This window comes from Lupinus angustifolius, chromosome LG11 (genome assembly GCF_001865875.1).
Source record: "Lupinus angustifolius cultivar Tanjil chromosome LG11, LupAngTanjil_v1.0, whole genome shotgun sequence".
NCBI lineage: Eukaryota > Viridiplantae > Streptophyta > Magnoliopsida > Fabales > Fabaceae > Lupinus > Lupinus angustifolius.
The window spans coordinates 15,489,424-15,507,362 of NC_032019.1; the positions used below are offsets into that span (position 1 = coordinate 15,489,424).

The 17,939-nt window shown below is 33.4% G+C and overlaps 1 protein-coding gene across 1 annotated transcript in view; it reads left to right on the forward strand.

Moving 5' to 3' along the window:
* The window catches only part of LOC109359756 (probable protein arginine N-methyltransferase 6), a 13,168-nt gene extending 760 nt beyond the window's left edge, over positions 1 to 12,408 (forward strand). The window contains exons 2-12 of the mRNA XM_019604450.1: positions 15 to 104; positions 1,742 to 1,777; positions 2,575 to 2,640; positions 5,094 to 5,162; positions 7,292 to 7,369; positions 7,746 to 7,824; positions 8,715 to 8,809; positions 10,212 to 10,296; positions 10,484 to 10,677; positions 11,895 to 12,013; positions 12,097 to 12,408. Of these exons, the coding sequence (XP_019459995.1) occupies positions 15 to 104; positions 1,742 to 1,777; positions 2,575 to 2,640; positions 5,094 to 5,162; positions 7,292 to 7,369; positions 7,746 to 7,824; positions 8,715 to 8,809; positions 10,212 to 10,296; positions 10,484 to 10,677; positions 11,895 to 12,013; positions 12,097 to 12,139 (954 nt within the window). The 3' untranslated portion in view covers positions 12,140 to 12,408. The remainder of the gene's footprint in view (positions 1 to 14; positions 105 to 1,741; positions 1,778 to 2,574; positions 2,641 to 5,093; positions 5,163 to 7,291; positions 7,370 to 7,745; positions 7,825 to 8,714; positions 8,810 to 10,211; positions 10,297 to 10,483; positions 10,678 to 11,894; positions 12,014 to 12,096) is intronic.

The window sequence follows — 17,939 nt, forward strand, 5'->3', positions numbered from 1 at the left end:
TCTTCTCCCTAAAGCATTATCTGCCTTGCCCTCAGGTGGTAGTTGATGTGGGATGTGGTACAGGAATCCTTTCTATATTTTGTGCTCAGGCTGGTGCGAAGCGGGTAAGCACTTTCATATTGACATTGGTATATCCTTTTTGTTGACATGCAGGATTGCTATTGTATTTTATTTATTGAATTTGTAAAAAACTTTTTTTTTACTTTCCTTCAAATATTAGAAACAACCTCTCTGCTTGTGGGGACAAGGTTGTGCACATCTACCCTACCCATTAACAGGGTTGCGCTTTTTTGTTTCTTAAAAATCCTTTTTTTTTGGTTTCTAGCTCTCATGTGATATTATAGTTTTTGCGAAAAACAAACTTTTGGTCCCTTAATTATTTATTTCCTCAATTCGGTCCCTCAACTTTGTTTGCGCTTCCATGTTAGTCCTTCCCTGAATGAGTTTTTTGATGCTGTCACCAGATCCATTAGTTTGCTGATCTGGCCTCAATACAATGTTGTTTTGGACACCATCTTCTTCCTCCGCTAGTCTCAAGCTTAAGGGGAGCTTTTACCGCACAGTTGTAAGACTCACAATGTTTTATGAGACTGGATATTGGACGACAAAATGTCAACAAAAGAATAAACTCAATGTAACAAAGTGAGAATGTTATGTTGGATGAGTGGAAACATACAATTTGAATTGAGCAATGTGTGTAGTGGGTGCGGTGGTGGTGAGGCAGCTTCGTTAGTTTTGGAGAAGGGTGTGACACGGTGGTGATGGAGAAGGGGTCTGAGAATCACCATTCTCGACTCCAATTGTGGTGGCACCACTCATTACAAACTAGCCATTATGGGATCAACATTGAGAAAGGGGATTAAGAAACCCCAAACTAAGGAACTCACGCAATCACTTCCTGTGGCTATAGAGGAGATGGTGGAGCTCACTACTCTTGGGGTGATGGGGAATCTGATGGTGGCTGGAGGAGCCAAATTCCTGTTTAGCCTTTTGAATGCTTTGTTTGTGTCCGAGTTTATGATTATTTGTTACGGTCTGATGTTCTATTGGTTTATGTACTGCTATGGTTGAAGAAGAATGAGACTACCATAGGAAGAAGATGGAGCCTAAAACAACGTTGTATCGAGGCAAGATCAACAAGCTAATGGATTTGGTGACGACGTCAAAAAACTCCATGACAAAAGGACTAATGTGAGAACCTAAACAAAGTTAGGGGAACAAGTTGGGGGACCAAATTGAGAAAATAAAATAAGTTAAGGGCCTAAAAGTGTGTTTTTACATATATTCTTATTCACTGCTTTTTAAATAAAAGAAAGGTCATTGTTTGTGGATGCTTCTTCATTATGACTACATTAGATCTCGCCTATTCTCTGTTTCATCCTTTAAGTTTGCAGTTGATCAAATCTTGACAATAACAGGAATTTTATTGAGCTTTAGCACCTTGTCGTATCAAGGATAGGTTGCTTTTCTGCCCATATTTCTTTCCGTTTCTATTTTTTTCCTACCCCTTTGTTTTTTATTGCCTTTCTTATTTTATTAATTGTTGAAGATCTTGGGTTCTTTTATTTAAAATTAAGATAGTTGACTCATTCTCTTTGGGATTATGTATTTTTATTGCTGTTTTTGTTAGCCATGTGTGTTTTGTTTTCAAAATTAGGCTTATAATCTATTTGTTTCAAACTCTATCTTATTCCATTATTCAAGGCGCATGCATGATATTGTGGAAATTTTGTCTTACCAGGTGTATGCCATTGATGCCAGTGACATTGCCCTGCAGGTAATTGTCAAAGACTTATTTTTTATTGGTATAAGCTTCCTTTATTTCTGATGCTAATAGGAAATACTCGAGTTTCTATTTGTTCCAATAAGCAACAGTGTTGCAGAAAGCTTTGGATTGTTACAATTAAGGTCATCATAAAAAATAAACTAAAAAATGCTATCTATTGTCTTTGTATGGGCAGACAGTGGAAATATTATAAGATGCTTTTTAGATATTCTAATAATTATTTCTTCTTAGTTTTTTCTGTTTTTCATAAATATAAAGCATTGTAATTTATAATTAATAAATAGTTTTCTTTTTGCATTTACTGAATTATTTTACTTCGTTTTTTATAAAGCTTATGTGTGAGGTTTGTTTTTGAACTTCTGTGCAGACAAGTTTTTATTTTTTTGTGCTCTTGAAAATATAACTGGCAGAGCAGTGGTCCATCTCAGTTTTTCTATGATATTAGAATACTAATTAATTTATTTGATCTACTGCCAGTGTAAAGAATTTTTTGCATCAGCAGTAAACTGATGATGCTACTGATTTCACGAATTTGAAAAGCATTTGCTGCAAGTAAAATACTTCAATTACTCTGATAATATAGTTGCTTCCTGTTTAATAATACTGTATAGAGGTTTACTTGGATGATGAATCAAACTTCAAAAGCCCATAATTTACAATGTAGGGATTGATTCCGTTGCTCCTCTATAACTTTGGTGGTTGAGGTTTTAATGCAAATAAGTGGTTTATCATGTTTGGTATTATTTTTGGTCTTGAGTTGTTGGTTAGGTGTTTTATTTTTCATGCAGGCCAATGAAGTTGTGAAAGAAAATAATCTGTCTGATGTTGTCATTGTATTACATGGACGAGTTGAGGTATGCTAACTCCAAACGGTTCATGTCTTATAATCTTTTGAGATGCCATAGTCATACTTCATATTACAATGGTCTAAATATTAACATGGTGTTTGGCCTGTACAATGATCAAGCCATGTGGATATTTATTGAAATCATGTTCCAAAAAATTTGACTTTAAAATAATATTGTTGGTGGTGCAAATTAGTTAGTGCGCTAATCAACCAAGTAATATAGACTTTATATTAGAAAGTAGCGTGTCAATCCAATGGATTTGATTTGAAAACTAATTATATGTTAATTGAACTACCAAATAATTTTGGCATAAAGCAGTAATATAATAAAATAATTTAAGTTAAAAATAAATAAAAATAAATTTAACAAACAAATAACTAGTCTAACTCAAAAATATGAAAAGCTAGTTCTATATATAAACATACATGAAAGAGCCAAGGTTCTCCATAAAGCAGCTGAGTTTGGCTGTTGTATGACCTTTCAAGTTACATGACTTCCTGCCTACATGTTTTAGGAATTCCCTATTACGATTATCAACTCCTATATATTAAATTAGAGTGCACTCTCTTCAGCTTGAGCTATTTTCCATAACATCTCTCCTCATTGTGCCATGTTCATCTTTTAAATGCTGTTTCAACTTTGCTTGCATATTTTTTCATTTAGTTGCATTCATAACTAATATTTCTCTCTCTCTCTCTCTCTCTATATATATATATATATATATATATGGGTACAATTGCCCAATTTCTTTTGATAAAGGATTATCATTTCTAATCATTCCTATAAGTAGAAAGTTGCTTGCTTATATTTTCATTTAATTGTATTCTTTTCACGACTAATATTTCTATATTCTTTAGAGGGTACAATTACACACTTTCTATTGGTAGAGGACTAGCGTTTCTAATTATTCTTATTACTATAATTAGCATAGTTACTATAAATGATAACTATAATTGTGTTGTCAAGTCACCTTATGAGCTCGAAACATTCCCGATGATGTCTTTGGAATTTGGGTTGCTTGACCACATTAAAATATTTGAAGGAACCAATTTTTGAACCGTTGCTTACTCTCCATTGAATCAGCATCCGACAATTATTAGATGAACTTTTTGCAAAAACAGTTTCCACATCTAGCCAGTTATCTATCCATTGTTTTTCAATCATTGTTCTATCATTTTACAGAAAACTCTACCATGCTCGCCATGGCTATTATTCCAGGTGAAAATGACCCTTTATATCTCTTGTCTTAACACTAATATCCTCCAGAGTCCTGAAAATCCTGCATATTTGCTCGAGTAACTGGAATCCCTCCAAGTTCTCTGAAGCATTTATGACACTATTGAGTTCTCCAAGGAGCAAAAGTCACAGGCTTCTGGTAAAAAAAATGAAAGATCCCCATATTCGGCACCCCACCCCTGGCTTCCCCGACTTGAATGTGATTAAGGAACAACCAATTTTCATCATCAACACTTCCCCATATTCTTTATTTCTTTGGATAATTTCATTCATAACAGTAAAAAGAGGATTTGCCACTAGTAGTCCAATAGTACAATCTCTGTTGCGATTCTGCCTCCAATTCAGCTTCCCCAGCCCACAAAACAGTCTTCCCTGCCTTCAAATCAACACAGCTCCCATTTTCTCCATAACAAGCTTCTGATTATCACTTCCCATTCCAACTTTCGCTATTTCTGGACAAAGATTTCTAAAAGGAAAGCACTCACACCTATATATTAAATCAGTTTAATAGTGATTAAATTTGTTAGGCTAATCCCATTTACAAAATAACCCGTAATTCTGAATATTTTCAACATTTCAATTTAAACTTCAAATTTATTTATGCATATCTTCTTTTTCATTTTAAACTCTTTCTTGTCTTTCGTTTTTATATGTTCTAAATTCAAAATACCCGTGCACTCATGCTAGTTGAACTATAACAACTAGCTAACACAACTGCCAAATTATAATTCTTGACTCTTACTACTAACTCAAATCCATTAGGAATCCTTGGGGCTTGCAAATAAAACATTAGAGTTCTCAATTAACATAGATCTGAAGTACTACTCAGAACCAGAAGCTGTGGAAGTTAATTCATTGTTTTGGAAATGTAAAGTATAAAAATACTACTAAATATTTGCTTTTCTACTGCTCCTGCGTGAATGAGATTCGAATATGAGATTTATATGACTTTGCTGCCTTGGGTTCTCCAACCAAAATAGGCATCTATTGCGGTGTGACTCTCCCGGGGTTTTATTAGATACTGCATTCGAAACTAAACTTCTCCACCTTTTCTCTCTATTAAAGTATGTGGATAATATTTGTGTATGTTTAGTTTATATATTGTTTTATGCAGATCTACTTTACTCTGAAATTTATATGATTTTTTATTTGTCAACTTCATGTTAGCTACTAAGAACCAGCTGTGTCATTCTTATATTTACCTTAGGTTATGGTTTTTGCAGGATGTTGAAATTGACGAAGAGGTGGATGTTATAATTTCAGAATGGATGGGCTATATGCTTCTATATGAGGTGCTAACTATGAATTAAGATTCTTGTGCCTGTTTGAGTAAATATTCATTTTGGCAGTTGAGATAAATTATCATCATATTAGTGGAGGAAAACCTTAAATTACATTTCAAGGGGCTGAATTTAATAACATAAATGAATTGAAAAGAAAGTAGGTTTATCATCATAGTAAAAGAAATAGATGTGGAAAACCTTACAATTGTGTACACAATTGAAGATTAAATGAGCTTCTATATAGGGAAAACAGAGAAACGAAAAAGAAAAGCAGGTGATCCCAGAATTAACTAGGAATCCTAAAATATAGCAATAGTAATAAAACAGAATAATTGACCTTAATCTCTCTAACTCTGAAATGCTGTAATTTCTCATTATATTTTGGGATTTCTTTCCATCCAGATTAGTGTCACGATTTATCGAAGTAGTTAAGGCATGATTATGTTCTGTTGAGCCAAATGAGAGAAGAGAAACATGTGATGAAATCCGTACGTTTCAACTACATAGCTGATGCTACTCTATACACTTAGTTTAATAAACCTATTTACTGGATGTGATAAAATGTTATATGCATAAGCAATATCTACACAATAATTACAAGGATTCTAACATTACCCGTCAAGATGGAGCATATAGGTAACATGTAACATGCTTGTTACACATATACCTTATCCAAGGACAGACGTGGTGAACACGTTGCTAGTTGATCATTAGAGTTGACAAAGCTCGTGGTAATATCTCCAGATAAGATCTCCTATCTAATAGAATGACATTCTATCTCATTATGCTCTGCCCTCTCATGGAATGTTGGATTAGAGGCGATGTGCAATGCAGCTTGATTATCACAAATCGGTGTCATCTAACCCCCCCCACCTCCCCAAAATCGAGTTGAATAACTATTTCAACCATGTGAGCTCACAAATGGCAATGGCCAATGCTCAATGTTCTCCTTCAGTACTTGTGACCGCATTTTTGCTTGCCTTTACATGATATCCGATTGCCCCCAATGAATACATAATATGCAGAAGTGGCATGACATAAGCGAGATTTAAAATCTGAGTGCATCTTTTGGCATCCAGTTGAGTGCATCTCTTTGCTAACCTTAACAGTATAATCCATCGGCAGTCTACAGTAGACTTTCCCTGGAAGAAGTGTAACTAGTTCCCATGTACCACTGCGTTAAAGTGCACACATCTCATCAACAATAGATTTAGGAATGGACACAGAAGACAAGGAAGAAAGGCAAGCATAATGCAAAGTAAGTTGATGACAAACTAAAGCAACATAAAGAGGAGAAGGGTTGTGAGCAATCCATATATCTTTTCTATGGGCAATGGGAAGATCAGGCTCATGAGGCAGTGCCAGAGCTGGTAAAGGATGAGAATTTGGAGGGCCGACAGGCTTCTCACCAGTTTAAAAACTACTTCAGAACTTCAAAACTCATTCCTGGGGGTGTGAAAAAAAGTGTTCAACCAAACAGCACTGTAACTTGAATTGAACCACACCTTAATAACCCATTTTATTGAAATTAGTTTTCTACACAAACCAGATTACATTTTACACATGGTTCGATTTTATAACTAAATTAATTTATTGAAACTAATTTTTGCAAAAGGTCATTCGAAGTAATTCTTTTTCAATGTTACCCTTCATCACCTCTCCCCATCCATGCTCCCTCTCCAGTCCTCACTGCCAACGCCAAGCATTGCTAACTTCTTCACTGGAGCAACACTTTAACAACCCTTACCTCCATTGCATATCCACTATCACTAATCCCTCAACTCACAGGCCACCATGCTTCCCTGCATCCTCCACAACCCAACCACAACAACCTTAGCTGCCACTTCAGACGACGTTGCACCGCTGCATGCTCCAACCACCATGAGATCTAACTTTTTGATTGCATTTGGAAAGAGGTACTGATTTGGTTAAGATATTCAAAATCTGTTGAGTTTTATGGACCAGTTTTATTAAAGTGGTTTTAATTGGTTTTTTTGTACACCCCTGTTCTTTGATTTCAAAATTAGCTTGCATGTTAAGTTACTCTGAGACATCAGCATGACATTACTTTCTCATCTTTTCACAGTGGATCCACTTCTATAATTTATATATGCTTGAAGATTTTTCTTTTCTTGTAGAGCATGCTTGGAAGTGTTATTACGGCCAGAGATCGCTGGCTCAAACCTGGTGGTCTCATTCTTCCTTCAAACGCAACAGTATGTTTAATTCTTTCTTTCTAATATGAAGACATATTTTATAGTCAATATCTCTTCTAAGTTGTGAGACTAATGACTAAACAAAGCTTAATTTTTGTATTTTGTTTGAAGTTAATTTTATAATGACTTCAAACAGTGGATCAGTATTCTGAATCTGAACTGTTCTGTTGTCATACGTACACTAAAACATATAGTATACTACAAATGGAGGTCAAGTTGTAGTGTAGTACTACTAGTTCACGCCCAGCCTAATAAGGCTTAATGAACCTAATGGAATTTATTGATTACTAGATTTAGTTTATCTTGTAAAAGATAATGACCTTTTAGTATCTTATTGAAGGAAAAAATGCTGACCTATTGTTGTACTTTTTTCCAGTTGTACATGGCCCCTGTAACACATACTGACAGATACAGTGAAAGCATCGACTTCTGGCGCAATGTTTATGGAATTAATAGTGAGTGCCCTACTTGGTAAATTATATGATACACTGGCTTGTTATGTATACATCCATTTCGAATTGTACTTACAAACTTTATGCTAAAGTTAGAAAAGGCTTTTTTGTTGTAGAGGTTGTCTACTATTAATTATGTCATGGAATAGGATTGTGTTTATGGTCTCTGTTTGGTGCTTTAACCTTTTTTAATGGGAGTAACTGTCTATGGATAGAGATATAAATGCTTGATTATGTTGGAAATGTCATAGTCAAAGAGTGTCAGAAATCACTAATTAAGTCTCAATTCATGAACATGTAGATTCATGTACCTAGGTAGTATTATTGTTATTGTTTCCAATTATTACTGCATGTGTAAATATCAACATGATGAGTGCAAAACCACTTCAGCAATTTATGCAACTTAAGCAATTCACAACACTTTTGTCTATTCTCTCTTTTCCTATATAAAACCCTTCATTTCAACATGATATCTGAGCAGTACCATCCTCCATGAGCTGTCCCATCACTTTTCTTCTGCTGGGTTCCATAAAATTCATAACCCTTGGCTCAAATAGGCTCAGTCTACCCAACCTTGTGCCTTTCAGTGGAGCATAATGCCAGAGCTTTCTTGGGTAAGTTTCTGGCATTTTCTCTTTTGGAGAATAAAGTTGTTTTCTCTGTAAATTTTTAGAACTGGGCCAAACATCCTAGAAAGTGTGGGGCCTATCTTGTTTTCAATAATAATTTTTTAGCTAGTTAAATGGTAGAGACGTAGAGTTACGTGTTAGAATTGTCAAATGATAGATCTCTCTTCAATTGTATTTAACTTTTGTGGATGTAATTTTACTATTACTGTTTCCTTCTATCTGTTACTTTCTTAACCACCTTTTTATTACTGCTTTCGGCTGTAGTGTCTGCCTTGATACCATTAGCAAAACAGTCTTCATTTGAAGAACCTTCTGTGGAGACAATAAGTGGCGAAAATATTTTGACATGGCCACATGAGGTGAATCCACTGGTGCTATTATTGCTTTTATTTTTAACATATCTGTGCAACTTTCCAAAGTTGAAGTCCATGCTCCTCTAGGCTATACATATTATTTTTCCTGCGGGAGATGTGGTTTGAAATTCATTTCTGAAATAGGATCAAAAGAAAGGTTGGTAACTTCATGCTTTGTTACCTAGTTCATGGTTTAAGTCTAGATTATCCTTATAATCTGCCACTCTTTGCTAAATTGATGGTTTTTTTTAGTTTTTATTCTTAAAAAGGGGTCTGTTGCCAGCATAACACTGTAATATTCTTGTCCATATTATGAGCGGGACTCATTCAAGTTTTGAAATGTGGGGTTGGGCTTGTGAAATTCAACATTGTACAAATTGCCTAAGGCTTTAGACATTTGCATTTGTGCACTACAAGCTTTATTTACTTTCATTTATTTTTCCAACAATTCTCTTCATCTTAATGAATATAATTTTTTATCCCAATAAAAAATATTTTTTTCCACTGAGCAAGCTATGAGTACTGGATAAATTGCAAAGGACAGTATCCAGAAATCTGAGTTTGTACTTTAGTGAGATCAACATGGATCACTGGTAATCTTTGTCTTATAACCATTAACTGAATCAGAGGCTTGGTAAGAAGCAAAGGCAATGCCTCATTGAATTTGCTGTGTGCAGTAATTTGGTTCTTATGGTTGAAGAGAAATTCTGGAATCTTTAAGGATAACTTGTATATCTGCATATCATATGGACAATAAAATGTTATTTCTTCATCTTTATAAAATTTCTGTCAGATGTATGAAAGTGTGGTTAGTATTGCTCTGTCTTCCGCTTTCTATACTTTTTATTATCTTTTTTCCTTTGCGGAAAAGAAAGTTTAGACAGTGGGGTTATTCCAAATTCAGGGTCACCTCAGAGGTCTCGGGTTTGAGTATTTGAGAATGTAGCAGCGTTAAATACTTGGTTGGGAGAGCTTTGCTGTCCACAGTGGTCCTACTCGGCTTAAGCAGGGTTGCCTCCATAGAGGATACCTATGGTTCAAATAAAAAAATTCGTAGCATTGACTCAGTGGTACATCTGGGTGAACTACAATGAAACCATTGGCAGGAATCGAACTAAGATCTTTGGGAGAATGCAATATTCAATAACTCTCTCCTTATTAATTTACTCTATTATTAAATGGAGAAGAAACAAATTGTGGTTAGACATTATTGTTAGTGTCAGTTAGCAATGGTGCTAGCTATATGCCATTTATAAACACGTGAATTTGCTTAGATAAAAAAATACTATTGGATCAGAATGTCTAGTTTATAGAGGTCTAGATTGTAGATACTATGCATATTGTTTCAACTTTTCTCCAGTCTAATATTCAGTATCATTTTTAAGAAATTGTTCCTTTAATATTACAGGTAAAGCATATTGATTCTTATTCTGTTTCCATCCATGAGCTAAAAACTGTAACATCAAAGTTTAAGTTCAGTTCAATGATGCGAGGTAAGCAAAAGTCTGTCCTTCTAGTTTATTGGTTTCTGAATTCTTTCCTTGCTGCTAATAGTTTAGCTTCCTTCCTTCCTCTTCAGTCTTCACACTGTTCTCGTCCAAGTTACTAACACATTATTCTGCATTTAAAAATATTGAAATATATTGCTATTTGTTGAAATATATTTCCTGTTCTATTCAGCACCACTACATGGTTTTGCATTTTGGTTTGATGTTGAATTTAACGGGCCTGCAATAGCACCAAGCAATTATCTTTCAACTTCAATTGTCGACAATCATATGGCGAATGGTAGTCAGAGAAAAAAGAGGACAAATCCTAATGAAGCGCTGGTCCTGTCCACTGCACCTGAGGACCCTCCAACACATTGGCAGCAGGTGCCTTACTTTTTTCATTCCAATTTCATAGAGGGTGAGTCTCGACACAACGGTAAAGTTGTTTGCCTTGTGGCCTATAGGTCATGGGTTCAAATGCGAGGGTAAGGCTACAAACAACAACCCTTCTCAGATCCCATTAGGTGGGAGCCTTGTGTATTGGTCCCCCAATTTCCAATTTCTATACGTTCTAGTTTCATTGTTGGGTAAAGTGTACATTCTTGTCTTGTGGCAGTACTTATCTTAAAATCACATATGGAAACTAAAATGCATAACAACATGTCTTTAATCTGGTTGATTTTTTTGTATCCAATTCTTCTACAGTTTAATGTCATCTATATGTTTATGCCACACTAGTGTAGCAAGGCTCCTAGCAGTAGCGGGTGACACATTTTGTGGTGCAAAACTACATTAAAGCATAGAGCACATTAAAATATACTAGAATATACTGGAGACATGGATGTGATTGAAGTTAGAGGTTTAATCCTTGACATGCTCACCTATCCTTTTCCCCTACTCAAATGCTTGACTCCAATGAACCAAAAAAGTTTATAAAAGTTAATGTTATATAAAAATAGTAAATATGCTTATTATTACTAAACATAATTTAGATTTAAATAGTTTGTCTATAGAAATGATTTATGATAGGAGGTTGTTTGACCTATATGGCCGATTCCACCTAGTAGAAAAAGACTTGGTTGTTGTAATATTAGAAATAACAATGGATGCCCCCCTTGGACTTCTCACTTAGATTTTATCGTAACATCAAAATAGTCCATTTGTTAATGTTTATTGGAACCCAATGGATGTCATTTCATGAACAAAAATTATCGACTGTTACCAATTTAATGTCACAATTCTCCAGGAACAAATTGAGTTCTGAAAATCTGTTTTGGGGGTTTAACACCATATGATAAAAAGGTTAGAGTTAGTGGTGGAAAGCATGTCACCCTTCTTTCCTTTACCACATTCCGACATTATTTGAGTTAGTTGGATGCTTCTATGTCAAGACCTATGGGTTTTAGGAGACAGAAATGGAGCAGGGGGTGGTGGGAGTGTTCAAGTGAAATGAAGCCACACCTTGCACTATGTTCCTATTTTCCCTTTATTTTGTTTATGGTAGTTTTATACTATGATGGTTTGACTGCTGAAATATGATGCTCAAAGGATTCATTTTCGTTATGATCTTATCTTGGTAATCACATTGATGTATTTTGCAGACGTTGATTTACTTATATGATCCAATAGCACTGGAGCAAGATCAGCTGATTGAAGGTTCAGTTACATTGTCACAAAGCAAAGAAAACGCTCGGTTTATGAACATTCACCTCGAATATTCGTGAGTGGGAAGAATTTCTTTCACCTTAATAGACATATAGGGTCATTTATTCTGGATTTTGACAATGTTCCCTGACATTGCAGCGTAGGTGGTCGAAACTACGTTAAAGAATCTGTTATGAAATGATATTACTTCTGCTTCGACATCTCTTGTACAATACCCTGGTGTTGTTACATATTCTTGTTTGCTGACTTCCTATCTCTAGCAAAACTGTGATAATACTTTGGCTCATGAAATCACTAATCTCTTCTTACTAGATTAGAATGGATCCAATTAAGAACTTGTTAGCATATACAGTTGGGTCAACCATTTGAAATTTTCTTGTAATTTAATTTGTATTCTAATTTATCTGTTGTCAAATTTTCTTCATTTTTATGGCCTTTATTTTGGGGCAATGTATCATTTGAGTTAGTTCTGTTGCGATATATTTAACTATTTTTGAACTACAAACTCTTCCCTATTTTGTCTGCAGAATCAGTTAATTTATTGCATTAGCCATCAGAGTGCAACTATTAAAAACCTCACATATATATATATATATATATATATATATACGGATTTAATTTGGAAAAAAGGAAGATGTAACTGAAAATGAGGTGTGACAAGTTCCACACTAGTCCTAAACTCCTAATTGGAGTTATGTATAAAAAAGAAACAAAAATAACACAGGGAGGTCTTGTGACTTAGTTATTGATTTAAATTATGAGTGTAATATGCCGTGCCGGATTATCTTGGGGCAGGTGGGGCAATTTCCCCCCTGGATTTTTACTTTTTATATTTTCAAATATATTTTTTCTTTCTTCATTTTATATAATACTTCTAAAAAGTATAAATAATGGACCAAATTTTCTTACATATAAAAATGTTGATATTGCTTATAATAATATTACTTCAATTGAGTTCATAATGATTTTACATTATGAAATAAATTATAAAGATAACATACTCATTAACAAAAAGATCAAATGAATTTTTATAATTATTTAATATTAATAACATATGTTAACCTATGTATTTAAATGAGTAAACTGATATTAACTTGAGATGTCAAAATCAATATTGAAAAAATAATGCATATTATTTTTTTGATCTATTTATCTGTCCTGGATAGAAGATGAAATTCTTATGCACAATGATTTATATTGAAAATGAAATAACCGAAACTTTTACCACTAATTCAGTCATCGATAAGTTTAAGTTTTAAAAAACAGAAGGATAACATTTTAAGAAGATATTTTTATATTATTTAATTAATCTAACTTTTAAAATTAATTAAATATCGTTATCTCTCCTATCAAGATCTGCTACTGGTAATATGTATCTGTTGATAGTATACAAATTAGTATATATTTAGTATACTATCCATAATTTATTCGTATTTTCATTTTGAAGAATCAATAATAATTAAACATAAATAATTAATAATGTAGTCTATACATATTTTCTCTTAAATATTTATGACAGGTTGTAAATCCCACCCAACTTAAATTGGAGTGGACCCATTTCCTTAATTCGGGCTACAATAATAGTTAATATTTCCCCCAAATTAATGTTTTTATTTTATATGTATTAGCGTGTAGACAGATATTTTGTGTCTGTCGACTCGCATTCTTATTTTATGATATTAAGTATTAAATTTGTATTTTTTATTTTATGAGAATTAAAATATTTTTTATTGTATGTACTTCATGTTATAATTATTGTATTTATTATAATATTCAACTTAACGTGAGATGTATTAATTATAGTTACGTAGGATTATAGTTATTACTTTAGAAATAAAAAATATTAAGTGCAAAATAGGAAAATAGAATCATGGTGGTAGTAGTTATTTCAAGTTTTGGCTTTATATATAAGTATAGAATAGATATAGATATATAGTATAGATAAAAAATATTAAATGCAAAATAGGAAAATAAAATAATGGTGGTAGTTATTTCAAGTTTTGACTTTATATGTAGTATAAATATAAATATAGGTATAGATTCATGGTGAAGTTACATAGGTAACTTAAAAAAAAATATAAAACCAAATATACATAACAAGATTTTTATTTATTTAACAAACCTAATAATTTGTCCCAGGATCAAAACAAATTTCCTCCTTTTTTACAAATCAAATCACCTGATATTTTTTCCTTGCCACTCTGTCATGAATAAATTATTTTGGAAACTGAAGTTGGACAAATAATAGAGTAAATTATATTAACACCATCTGAGCTTTAGTGAAATTACTCAAACTATCTCTCACTTTTTTACACCTACATAAACCTCCATACTTTTTATACTTTCGTTACACTAACCACCTCTGCATAAGAAATAAGTGTAATTTTTAAACAAAAAATGTGATAAATGCAATTAAGTTAGACAAAACATGATATATTGTTGACATAAATCCAAATAATATATTAGTCAATATCTCTTTATTATTTTTGGTTCGTTACACTATATTATAAGAGTGATTTAAACAATATTTCTTTAGAATTGTAGTTGCATTTTGTAACAAAAAAATAAAGATATATTGATTTGTATATTATTTGGACTTGTCTATACAATATATCATGTTTTGTTTCACTTAATTGTATTAATCACATTTTTGTTTAAAAAATTACACTTATTTCTTACGCATGGGTAATAAGTATAATAAAAGTATAAAACTAGGAGAGATTTATGTAGGTGTAGAAAAGTGAAGGGTAATTTATATAATTTGACTAAAACTCAGAAAGTATCAATGTAATTTACTCAATAATATACAAGTAGATTTTTCAGATGGATTAATCAAAATAATCTTACCAACAAAGAAGAGGAAATTACCTTTCGCTTCTTCATAAAGTCCATAACTTTTTGCAGTATAAAAAAACGTGTCCTACACTACAATTAGAAAAGAGTTGGGTTTTTCACAAAATGGTCCATCAAATAGTCTTAGTTAATCCACAGGTTATCTTAGGGATGTTAATGGAGCCGTACGGATGCTGATAGAGTTTCCCCTACCCATATCAATACTATTCATGAGTACCTGCCTAGATAGTAAATATTTATAGGTATCCAACAAATTTTTATTTTAATTATATATTTATATATTTTATAATAATTAATACATAAAAATAATTATTACATGAATAATATATATTATATAATATATTTATTATTATAGTTTAATCACTAAAATTTGTTAAAAATAATAATAAGTAGATAATGTAAAATCTTAGAGTAGTAATAAAAAAGTATAATATATAATATTTAATTAAAAATAAATTTATAAATATGAGTATCCACAAGGTGAGTATCATAATATCTGTTCCGACTCATAAACTATTATTATTTATACCCATTACTATTTTCGCAGATATACATAACCCATATATTTTTATTATCCCTAAGTTATCTTATTGTCCAAAATAGTAGTGTTATTCTAGTGCAGACAAGAATCCTATAATTTTACCAAAAAAGACACCTATAAAGAGAAATGCTTCATTGCCCGTTTTTAAGTTTTTTCTAAAAAAAAGACCCCATAATGTACTTCGAGAAAAAATTCATTCATACTCAATGTAAAAAAACACCTTCCATAATACCTATCTAAATGAAATTATGCATTCTGATAGCTATATCTCCAAATAGTCGCAGATGTAGGATTCAATGGCAGGGGATGAAAATTGTTGTGAATGGTCCAAAATGTATATTAATTGTGTAACATGAGTGCAATTTTAGATAACTAAGGGTGCAAAAAATATTAATTATGAGAGTAATGTATACAAATATTTTTTTGAGGATGTTCACATACACACCTTGAACTATAAGTGGCTCCGCCACCACATCTAAATGTAAAATAATAAGTGTCTATCGCCTGAACGTTAAAAATAAACATTCTAACAAATAAATATTTGAAGGTTAAAAACCATAAATTAAAATTAAACACGTGGAACAAAGTATTGCAAAGTTTGCCATTAAGTATCTTTTCTCATTAAGAATTTCAAGCCAAAACAAGGCAATTTATACAAGTGAAAAATTGCTTGGAAAGCAAGCAAAGTCATCGTTAGTCATATAACTAACTTAACCACCAATCCAAAGTCATATGATGATAAAGGCAAGTAAATCTAATAAATTATGTTGCCTCATGGTCCATTATTGCAGGCAAATCAAGTGAACGCAAATGGTGAAGTATGGTTGAAGAATTGATTGTAGACTAAGAGTAGATCAACAAACAACCTTTATTCGAAGGATGTAGTGGTTGGTTTGAGGGGTTGGAATGCAAGTGAGTGAGGTGAAGTTGAATTTGAAGGATAGTGAAGGTGAAGAAGATGTATGAGTTTGTTGATGTTGTCAATAGTCCCCTTCAAGGTGGGGAGAAGATGTTAATTACTCTCAGCTTGGAAAGAAGATAATGAAAAAGTTGAGGATCAAGAGCCTTGGTTAGTAAGTGTACATATTGTTTCGAAGATTGGATTGGAAATAAATGGAAGAAACATTGTTAATGTATTTCCCAAACTACATGGAAATCAATCTCTATATGTCTGATTCTCTCATAAAAGACACTATTGTTTACAACGCCACAAATAGAAACATTATCACTGTAGAGAAGAGCAATGGATTTGAAGTGGATATGAAGTGATTTGATAAGATATGTGAGACATTGTAACTCACATGACATAGCAGGTAGAGCTCTTATTTTGCCTCAGATGATGACCTTGTAATCATTTTTTGCTTTTTGGATTTCTAGGAGACAAATAAGTTGCTTTGGAGGACACAATAACCATATATAGATTTCTTGGTGTCCAAGATGCCAAATCTTAATATGAGAAGTCTTTAAATTGAAGAGTGGAAAAAGATGAATAAAACAATCATTGCATGGAGCGACTTTGATATATATGAGCATCTAGTTAAGGTTTTATAATGTGTGTTTGTAAGAGATGCCATAATTTGACTTAATGATATGATCCTCAAAGAGCCTAATCTTGATCTTGGTGGTCTTGAAGGCATAAGTGGTCCTATGACTAGGGCTTGGGCAAAAAGGGCTCAAAATGCCCTTGGACAACTCATAATGTTGATCCATGATGGCGAGCCAAAAATAGCCCAAGGGAGTGTAAAGATGCTCACTAGCATCTTGGTCCATGGCTCTGACCGAGCCAAGGATGGACCAGGCCATGCGCAAGACTCAGGCCACGGGTCTGGGCAAGGCGCCAAAAATGGCCCTGACACGGAACTACACGCATCAGGCTCAATTCCTGACCGAGACAACCCTGACCGGGTTGGGGACTTTGGTGCACCCAGTGATGCACCAGGCGTTGGGCCAAATTGGCCTGGCCAGGAAATCTGACCGAGGCACATGCGCCTAGCATGCTGCATCAGGCGTTGGGCGTAGCCTGACCGAGTCAGGCCTAGTCAATTTAATGAGTATTGAGTCATTTTAATTTTTATAATAAATGCATGGGCTAAATTTTGTCCAACACTTAGTTTAATTAATTTAAGCATGTTTGTAATAAATCTGGCCATAAAAATTGACCAGAATAAAATTTGACTCGTGAGTATTTAAGACAAGCCTAAAAGTGTAACCGACACTTTAATGCTTGGACCAACTTAATATTTTCGTGAACCAAACTCATTCTAACTTTGTCTAATATTATTTGGCAGGTAAATAAAGTCTAATATGGCCGTTGGAAGGCACTTGCACGAAGGAATCTTCAAGGTGACCGTGTAGAGGCTTAAAGGAGCATTTATGGAGCTTAAAGGCTATGTTTGGACCGTTGGAGCTAAAACCACCTGAGCATAATTCATTCCGAAGCATCCTAAGTCAATTCTATGGCCGTTGGAGCAAAGTTTCTCGTGTGGAAATTGCATATGGTCGTTTGAGACTTTAATGGCACATTAAAGGTGCTTTATGCACATAACTTAGCCGTTGGTAGCCTACCAACTCATCCCAACGGAATCCT